The 9,332-nt window shown below is 52.7% G+C and overlaps 1 protein-coding gene across 1 annotated transcript; it reads left to right on the top strand.

Annotated features, from left to right (window-relative positions):
- Positions 1 to 448: 448 nt before the first annotated feature.
- LOC103601832 (CMRF35-like molecule 9) lies at positions 449 to 4,461 on the top strand. Its single transcript, XM_008586242.1, has 4 exons — positions 449 to 878; positions 1,843 to 2,178; positions 2,618 to 2,752; positions 4,379 to 4,461. Exons 1-4 carry the CDS (start codon positions 836 to 838, stop codon positions 4,459 to 4,461), a joined length of 597 nt encoding a protein of 198 aa, XP_008584464.1. The 5' UTR covers positions 449 to 835.
- Positions 4,462 to 9,332: the final 4,871 nt, after the last annotated feature.

The raw sequence follows: 9,332 nt of genomic DNA, 5'->3' as shown, positions 1-9,332 counted from the left end.
GCTCAGCCAGCTCGGCCGCGGCGGGCCCGGGACTCCACGGCATCCGCCCAGCCCCGCGGCTCGCCCGCCTGCACCGCGGCCCCGTGGCCGCGGACTGTACTGCGCCCACCGGGAGGCGAGCGCCAAGGGGGCAAATGGGCTCTTTCCCACCCACCGCTTAGCGGTCGGTGAAGCCGTGGACCCCCTACATACATAAAATAAAATATACATGCTTAAAGAAAGCTAACAGGAGTGAAATGGTTATCAAAATATTTGTAATCGTGTGATATAGTAATAGGCGTGTTTATTAGCGCTTTAACTAATCCATCGAGGGGCAGGTGTAGTAACCGGTGATTTTCCAGGCGGTGAGGAGTCTGCACGATATTTCGAGATGGGGACAGCGACGCGATGTGCTGCTGTCTGTGATTTTTACTGTTAACAAAATTCCAGGCACTGCTGACACTGCACCCAGCAGAAGGAAAAGCTAAGGATCAGTTAGATGTGCACGAAAGTCCATGTCTTTTTTTCCCATATAAAGACATGGATTCCCTGAATTCTACTCACAAACGCCTCCGGGTGCGTAGACTAAGGTTCAGGCCCCATGGAAGGGGCACGAGGTTGGCAGAAGCGCTCGCGTGGGTTTGCAGGCTGGGCAGGGAAGCCCAGGGTTGGCACGCGGGGCTCTAGGTCAAGAGCAGAGCAGAGGCGCCTCCCCGGCCGGGCGTGCGGAGGGGTGACCCGCACGGCCCCTCCTCTCCCTTCCTCGTCCAGACCTTGCGCTTCAGGAGGAAGTTAAAGCACCCCGTGGCCCAGAGAGGAGCTCCAGTTCCGGGTGTCTGCTCCTGCGGCGTCCAAGATGCGGCCTCTGATCCTGCTGTGGGGCTGTCTGGTGCTCCCAGGTGAGGTGGGGTCGAGGGTCGTGGGAGGGACGTGGGGCACATGCCCCAGCTCGCCTTTTGGGTCTGCAGAGAGAGGATCTCTTGAACCAACATTTCCTTTCCCTGGTGACATGCGGCCGTCACCGTGCCCACCCGCCTGGTCCTTCCTGGCTTCACCCCAGCCCACCCCTGCTCAGCCTCTTCAGCCCTCCAAGGGGGACTGGAACTTGGCTGTTCCTGGAACCTAGAGCCAGGTTTTCCGCTGTGTCTATGCGTCCCAACCCCTTCATGGCTGTGTGGCTGTGGGAGTAGCTTTAACTCTCTAACCTGCACTTTCCTACTCTGTGCCAAGCCTGAAGGTGTTAAACTCAGCAAACATTTGAGTCTCTGCTATGCCGTTCCCAACAACCCTGAGATGAGGAATTATCACATTTCGTGAATTCATAGGCTTGATTTTTTTCTTTAACTTTTTAACACTTGAAACCAGGATTCATCTTATAACTGTCACTTGTTCAATTGGCTATGTATTTTCTTACTGGTATGTAAAATTATGCTGTGTCTTACATATACCGTCTTAAATTCAATGATGTCGGATATTATCATCATCTATAAATGAGAAAATCGCTTCTCAGTCTTTTAGCTAAGATCAAGTGTATAGATGAGAAAACTCAGAGGACCAAAGAGGTCAAGCAACTTCCCCCAAGTCACACAGCTACTAAGTGGCAGTGCTGGGATTCAGACTTCCCGGTGTCTGAATCTAGGGCTTGCCCCCCCAACCCTTCAATATGTGAGGTTTAGGAAAACAGCAACGGCCCTGCCCCAAGTTGCCCCCCAAGGGAGGGGGGCTACTGGCTCTTACAGGGCTGCCCCCAGAAGGGGTGACTGAGGAAAGCCTTCCTTCCTCTCAGTAAAATGGAAACTTCTGGTCTTGACCCTGGTACTTGGATCCAGGGAATTCCAACCTCCACCCCTACTGTGGTTTCAGGTTATGAAGCCCTGGAGGGCCCAAAGGAGATCAGCGGGTTTGAAGGTGACACTGTGTCCCTGCAGTGCACCTACAGCGAAGAGCTGAGGGAGAACAGGAAATACTGGTGCAAGGAGGGCTGGCTCCTCTTCTCCCATTGCTCTGGCACTATCTACACGGGAGCAGATGGCCAGGAGACAACAGAGGGCAGGGTGTCCATCCGCGACAGCCGCCAAGAGCTCCAGTTCACCGTGACCTTGAGGGACCTCACCCTGCGGGATTCCGGGAAGTACCGGTGTGGAGTCCAAAGACTGGGCCCCGATGAGACATTCCTGGTCTCTCTGCTTGTCTCTCCAGGTAACAAATGACTCTCCTTCCCCTGGCTGGGGGATGGGAGATGCAGAGGTGGGGAGAGGGGTGGGTAGGTCATCAGCGATGGATCCCATTACAAAAGGCCGTGATCCTGGTACTAACCTAATGGGGCTTGGAGGACTCAGTGAGATGGTGCAGATCCAGAGCTGAGCAGTGCTGGGGCACAGACAGTCCGCATGAGTCTCAGCTGTTCTTTCACTCTTGCTGCCCAAGGTCACACACTAGTAGATGGCAGAGCAGGACTGAACCCACATCTGTTGAACTCTATGCTTGGTGCCCTTCCTCCCTGCCCAGATGTGCTGGAGGGAGATTGCTGTGGGTTGGGGACCAGATAGGGATCCCGGGGAGTAAAGAAGACCCCCTCCCTGCTGTCAGAGCTGTACCTGAGCCTCCTGCAGCTGGACTAGCTGTTCCTGCATCCCAGCCCACAGCATTGCCTACGACATGGCCATGTTGGCCTCGCTCCAGTTGCGGCCTCAGCTCCACACCTGGGCCTGCTCTTCCCCAGATGTTGGAGTCCACGGACAGGTACTAGGAGTGCCTGGAAACCAGCTTCTGGGTAGGGTTCCTGAAGGAGCAGCTGGCTGAGCTTGGGGACACTGCAGGGTAGGGGCTGGGGCTTTGGGGCCCGGGCAGGGGATAGAGCACCTCTCTGGGTGTCCAGAACCCCATCTGGACCTGCTCAACTAAGGAGAAAGAAAACAGAGAGAGCCTAGGGCAGCAGGCAGCCCCAGTCTGCCAGTCGGTGATGGTGAGGGAGGTGTTTGTATCCCCATTTCACAGAGGGGGTATAAAGGAAAAAGAGATTTGTCCTGGAGAAAGGCTTAGGAAGGAGTTGACTTTCGAGCTGGTGCTGAAGGACAGAAAGACGTGTGTAAGCAGGTACAGAAAGGAAAGGCATCACATACAGAGGAACAGGAGCAGCTGGCTGAGCTTGGGGACACTGCAGGGTAGGGGCTGGGGCTTTGGGGCCCGGGCAGGGGATAGAGCACCTCTCTGGGTGTCCAGAACCCCATCTGGACCTGCTCAACTAAGGAGAAAGAAAACAGAGAGAGCCTAGGGCAGCAGGCAGCCCCAGTCTGCCAGTCGGTGATGGTGAGGGAGGTGTTTGTATCCCCATTTCACAGAGGGGGGACCGAGGCTCCGAGAGACTAACTGATTTGCCCAAGGTCTCATGGCAGGACGGGTGGAGCCAGGACTCAAACGCAGGTGCTGGCTTTGGTGTCTGCTCTTTTCCTCTGCTGGCCCCATCTCCGGGACCCATCCCAACCCCAGGCCCATCCCCACCACCAGATCCCCATCATCCATGGGTATTTTAATTCAGGGAATAAACTTGAACTTGCTGAATAATAACAGGCAGGAGCATCAAAACCACATTGAATCTATTCTCCATTATTTACAAGATTCTCTTAATCTCTTCCAATTATTATCAATATTCAGACCTTATTTTTACCTAGTTATGATCAATTTTACCTATATTTGCAGCTCTCTGGTGTTTTTTGCTTACCTTCATTTATAATTATTTATTCGTATATGATATTTGAATTATTATATTATCCTCCTGTATCAGACCCTGGTGGCCTGTTCTGATGAAAGCTGGGATATTGAGAATGAAGACTAATGGCAGTGGTGTGCCGGTCAATGTGTAGCAATGGGCTGGGGACAACTGACTTGTAGTGATTGCCAGTTTCTGTGCTGTAAATGTTCCTGCCATGGCCAATTTCCAGCCATCCACAGTTTAACAACTGGCTCATAAAATTCCTGAAAAGTCAGCCATCAGCTCTTTAGAGCCAGTGCGAGCCATCTCCAGAACATCACTGAGTACGGTGAAACAGAAGAATTTCTGGGAAGGTCGGGGAACAGGACACACGTACCCACTACCATTTCTTTTATTTGTCATTGCCCAGATGCCCCAGGCAATGAAATATGACAGGATAAAGAAGTGTAAATATCAGAAAGGAAAAGAAAAATACTCTTTATTTACAAAAGATTCTATAGTCTACTTAGACAAATCCGAGAATAAACTGACCAAGTGTTAGAACTTGGGTTGGAATAAAGAATGGCCGAGAAAGAGGGAAAGCACATGTCGGCACATGGGGAGGTGACCGATGGGCCTGGGCAAGTGGGGGGCTGGGCAGCTCCTGGGGGTTGGCCGCACCAGTTCTGCCCACTGTGCTTGGTGCAGAGGACATGCATTTTGCCTTTGAGGAGTCCCAACCTAGTGGGGAGATCCAGTACACAAGTAACTACAGCATAATTGAGTATTAGCTCCTCTGGAGGCGTGCACGAGGTACTGTGGGTGCACAAAGGAAAAAGAGATTTGTCCTGGAGAAAGGCTTAGGAAGGAGTTGACTTTTGAGCTGCTGGTGAAGGACAGAAAGACGTGTGTAAGCAGGGACAGAGAGGAAAGGCATCACATGCAGAGGAACAGCATGTCAAAGGCATGGAGACAGGCAGGAGGCTCACTCAGTGGAGGACAGAGGGCAGCTCTGTATGGGGAGAAGCTAAGCTCCAAGGAGGAGAAATGTGTAAGCCAGGTTTCTAGGGCTCAGATTTCCAGCCTCCAGTTTTGACAAGATTATCTAGTCCCTTGAAGCCATGTTTAACTGCAGATGTGTTGCGGTGTCCGATCTGAGAAGGAGTGAAGTAAGAAACACATTGGACACCACGGTGAGAACCCTTGAAGAGGACATAGGACACTTAAGTGCTTAGGTCCTGGCCTTGGTACTTAATAGCGCTTGGGTCCTGGCCTTGATACTTCAGTGGGTCATTTTGCTTCTCTGAGTGTCAGTTTCTGCATCTGCAGAACAGGCATAATAAATCTGTCCTGTTTCTTCTGAAGTGAAGATTGAATGAGAAAATGGATCTGTAGCAATAATTGCTTTGGAAAAGGAAGTTGAGGATGGTCCATGATGCTCTGTAACCTGGAAGGAGAATGTCAGCCAGAGGTCAGCCTGGAGGCCTGAGCACAGGCACACGAGGCAGACCTGGTCACGAGGTGGTGCTGGGGCAGCGCACTGGACTCAGACTCCAAAGACTCAATTCTGCTCCCCTACTCCATTCCCTTGGACAGGTCACTCAAGCTTTCTGAAGCTCAGACTCTTCATCTATAAGATGATGATACTAATCTCCTCTCTCAAAGGGTTGGGAGGATCAGATAAAGTGGTAAGTGACTTCACTTAATGGACACTCAGTACAAGTCTTTAATGTTTGTTTTTCCTAGAACTGGTAGAGGCAGCTGGAGAAAGTTTTCCCAGAAGTGGAGCAGGTATCAGACTTCTAAGACTTCTAACCCTTCTAAGGGTGGAGGATCTCAGGTTGCTTTCCCCAAGTCTGGGAAACTCTGATTAACCCTCGAGGAATTCTGTAGCCTAGGGGTTGGCTGTAGAGAGGAATAAATATGCTAATGCTGGGCTAAAGTCAAAATCTAGTGTCTCTCTCTCTCTCTCTCTCTCTCTCTCTCTCTCTCTCTCTCTCTCTCTCCAAACTGCCAGGTTTGGAAGGTTTGGATCTCCAAAGAATCTATAGAGGACTTCAGTTTTGGGAACAGATTGACATGATCTCTTAGAAGCTGGGGGTAACCCAGTTTCTTCCAGGCATCCCTCTTTTGACCACCCTCCCCTACTTCTTATAAACATCTCTGAGCATCCTCAAAAGAGAGAAACTGACCCATTAGGAAGCAAAGAAAGAGATCAGGGCCTCAGCTCTGAATATCTCCTTTTCTTGGGAGGAGCCTTAATGTTGAGGCAGCTTCTGCGGGGACTGCAAAGATGGAATTGGGAGAGGCAGGTCCTAGGGTCCTACTTTGTGTGGACGGGGGTCATTAAAAGAAGAAAACACACTTCCCTCCTCTCTCCAAGAAGCTTTCCTTCACTGCAGCTGGTGCCCCAAGGATCCCCCCTCTTCCCTTAGAAAGAGCCTGCTGAGCCTGGAATGAGAAGAATCTGAACTACAAACCAGACCTCCCAGAGGCACCCCCAACTCTTCTCTAACCACTCCTAGCCAGCAAAGGCTGGCTTCCTGGATTGGAGACTGGGAGGCAGGGCTAGAGTCTGGGCTGTGGAGAAAGGGCCTGGCTGGGGGGATTTTTTTTTCCCTGGAGAGGGAAGGGAGAGAAATGTTGAGGGCAGTGTAGGGAACAGGCCATACAAGAACCATATTTTCCAAATCAAAAATCATAACCAGTAAGAATATATTTGCAGGTGCCATGGAATTGGAGGATTGAAATCGAGCCCATCCAATCCGCCTTGGCCGTACAGCAGCAGAGGCACCCCCAACTCTTCTCTAACCACTCCTAGCCAGCAAAGGCTGGCTTCCTGGATTGGAGACTGGGAGGCAGGGCTAGAGTCTGGGCTGTGGAGAAAGGGCCTGGCTGGGGGGATTTTTTTTTCCCTGGAGAGGGAAGGGAGAGAAATGTTGAGGGCAGTGTAGGGAACAGGCCATACAAGAACCATATTTTCCAAATCAAAAATCATAACCAGTAAGAATATATTTGCCGGTGCCATGGAATTGGAGGATTGAAATCGAGCCCATCCGAGAATGATCCAAGCTGTGAGATCCCCACCGCAGGAGTAACAAGCAATCACCCAATACAAGCCAGGAGAGAGAAAGAACCTGTGTCCCCCCCGCCCAACTCTCCCCTCCCTCTTACTTGGCCTGTCTCTCTTCTTGTCTGAAACAGTCAGTTGTGGTGGCCTGCAGGGGCCATGCTCTCCCAGTCCTCAGTCTTGGCTGCATAACTGAGTCTGGGAAGGCTGTGAATGGGCTTTGAGGAGTTGGGGGCAGGGGCTACAATCAGAGGAAAGATGGAGAGAGACCAGCCAGAAGGACAGATGGCACAGAGCCAGAGGGGCCCCCTCCTGCCTGCCACACTTCCCCAGACCCTGGCCTCCTGCCCACCGTCCCTTTAGCATTCCTATCCCCACCTAGACCCCGTATGGGGCTTTGATGTGAGTTAGCCAGGGCTGTCAGTGCCCAGGGATGCCCAGCAGTGTACTAGAGGGGGAAGCCCTGGGGAGGGCTCCAGGGAGGACAGGCTGCTGGAGCTGGAAGCTGCTTTAGTTTTGCTCACCTCTTTGCAGGGCCACTCTCTCCAGCTTGTATAACACAGCTCCTGCCAAGGGTGGCATGGAAAGGCACAGAGCCCACAACAGGCTGGGGAAGGCCACTGAAAAGGCAGTTGAAGGGCTTCCTGCTGAATGAGATGGATTAGGGGCCTGTGGGGAAGGAGCCGGGCAGTGAGAAAGGCACTGGCCCAATGCCAGAGCCCCATGGCCAAAGGCCCTCTGGTTCCAGGAGACCCTGGGTGTCTGGCAGGGGTCAGCATCCCCCGCCTGGCTGAGGGGCTGGGAGAATGGGAGCCTAGCCAGGGAGACACACAGGGATGGGGAGATAGATCATGGGGCCCCCAAAACAGGAGGGAAGGAGCCTAGCCAGGGAGACACACAGGGATGGGGAGATAGACCATGGGGCCCCTGAAACAGGAGGGAAGGAAAGGGAGGAGACATGCCTGGATGAACTAGTGGACTTCCAGAGGGAAAAGGGAGGAGGGACAAAGCAGACTGTCTGGAGAGAGACCAGCCAGAAGGACAGATGGCACAGAGCCAGAGGGGCCCCCTCCTGCCTGCCACACTTCCCCAGACCCTGGCCTCCTGCCCACCGTCCCTTTAGCATTCCTATCCCCACCTAGACCCCATATGGGGCTTTGATGTGAGTTAGCCAGGGCTGTCAGTGCCCAGGGATGCCCAGCAGTGTACTAGAGGGGGAAGCCCTGGGGAGGGCTCCAGGGAGGACAGGCTGCTGGAGCTGGAAGCTGCTTTAGGCTTGCTGACCTCTTTGCAGGGCCACTCTCTCCAGCTTGTATAATACAGCTCCTGCCAAGGGTGGTATTGAAAGTCACAGAGCCCACAGCCAGCTAGGGAAGGCCACTGAAAGGCAGCTGAAGGGCTTCCTGCTGGGTGAGATGGATTAGGGGCCTGTGGGGAAGGAGCCGGGCAGTGAGAAAGGCACTGGCCCAATGCCAGAGCCCCGTGGCCAAAGGCTCTCTGGTTCCAGGAGACCCTGGGTGTCTGGCAGGGGTCAGCATCCCCCGCCTGGCTGAGGGGCTGGGAGAATGGGAGCCTAGCCAGGGAGACACACAGGGATGGGGAGATAGATCATGGGGCCCCCAAAACAGGAGGGAAGGAAAGGGAGGAGACACGCCTGGATGAACTAGTGGACTTCCAGAGGGAAAAGGGAGGAGGGACAGAGCGGACTGCCCAGCCATCTTACCCATGTCCCCCTGCAGCCTCCCAGAGTGAAGACTTCATCCCCACGGTTCCCCAGGTGGGAGGGGAGGGGACAACACCGCCTACCCTCTAGTCGGTCCTCTGCTTTTCAGGGGACCCCATGTGGAACAGAATGAAGGGGACCCACAGGGTCCCAAAGTTTCCACACAAGCATCCACTTAGGAGAAGAGCCCAGGTGGCCACTGAGACAAGCTGTGCAACTGAGGAACCCTGGGTAGTACCTTGGACTGTGACAGTCAGGGCTGGTTTCAGTCTGGCCCTGGGCTCCATTTGTGTAGTCTGTGAGGTGGGATCTCTGACCACAATGCACAGTGGGATGACCACTGGCTTAGAAGTCAGGGGATCTGACTTCCATTCCAGGAATCTCTGTTTTGTCACCAGTCAAATATGGAGAAAAATCTGTTCCGTTTATAATACATCATATTGTTAAGAGATGATGACACATACACTCTGGAAAGTGTATGCCAAGGTGTCATTACCCTGGAGTGTACGTGCATGTGTATCCATCCTTTTGATGTGTGTTCCCAGGGAGGAGAAGGAACACATTGAAAACAGGGACGGCCACGCGGGGTGCTTTGCATCTCTTTATATCTTCACAGGGATTTTAAGAGGATAGTATTGTTGTCCCCATTTTACAGATGGGAAAACCAAGGCTCGATAGATTATATAACTTGCTGAGGTTTACAGAGCTCATAAAATGGGGCATCAGAATTAAAAAGCAAGACTGTCCGGTCCTTAAGAGGTTATGTGGCTCCAGGGTCCGGAAGCATTATTTATATGCCCCTATGTTTAGAGCATGGATTTCTCTGAAGGTTTGATTCCTTCTCCCCACTTTGGTTAGGCTCATTTAGG

This window comes from Galeopterus variegatus, unplaced genomic scaffold (genome assembly GCF_000696425.1).
Source record: "Galeopterus variegatus unplaced genomic scaffold, G_variegatus-3.0.2 Scaffold3897, whole genome shotgun sequence".
NCBI classification, from domain to species: domain Eukaryota; kingdom Metazoa; phylum Chordata; class Mammalia; order Dermoptera; family Cynocephalidae; genus Galeopterus; species Galeopterus variegatus.
Note: the sequence above shows the minus strand (reverse complement) of the source record. Positions and strands in the feature narration are given on the sequence as shown.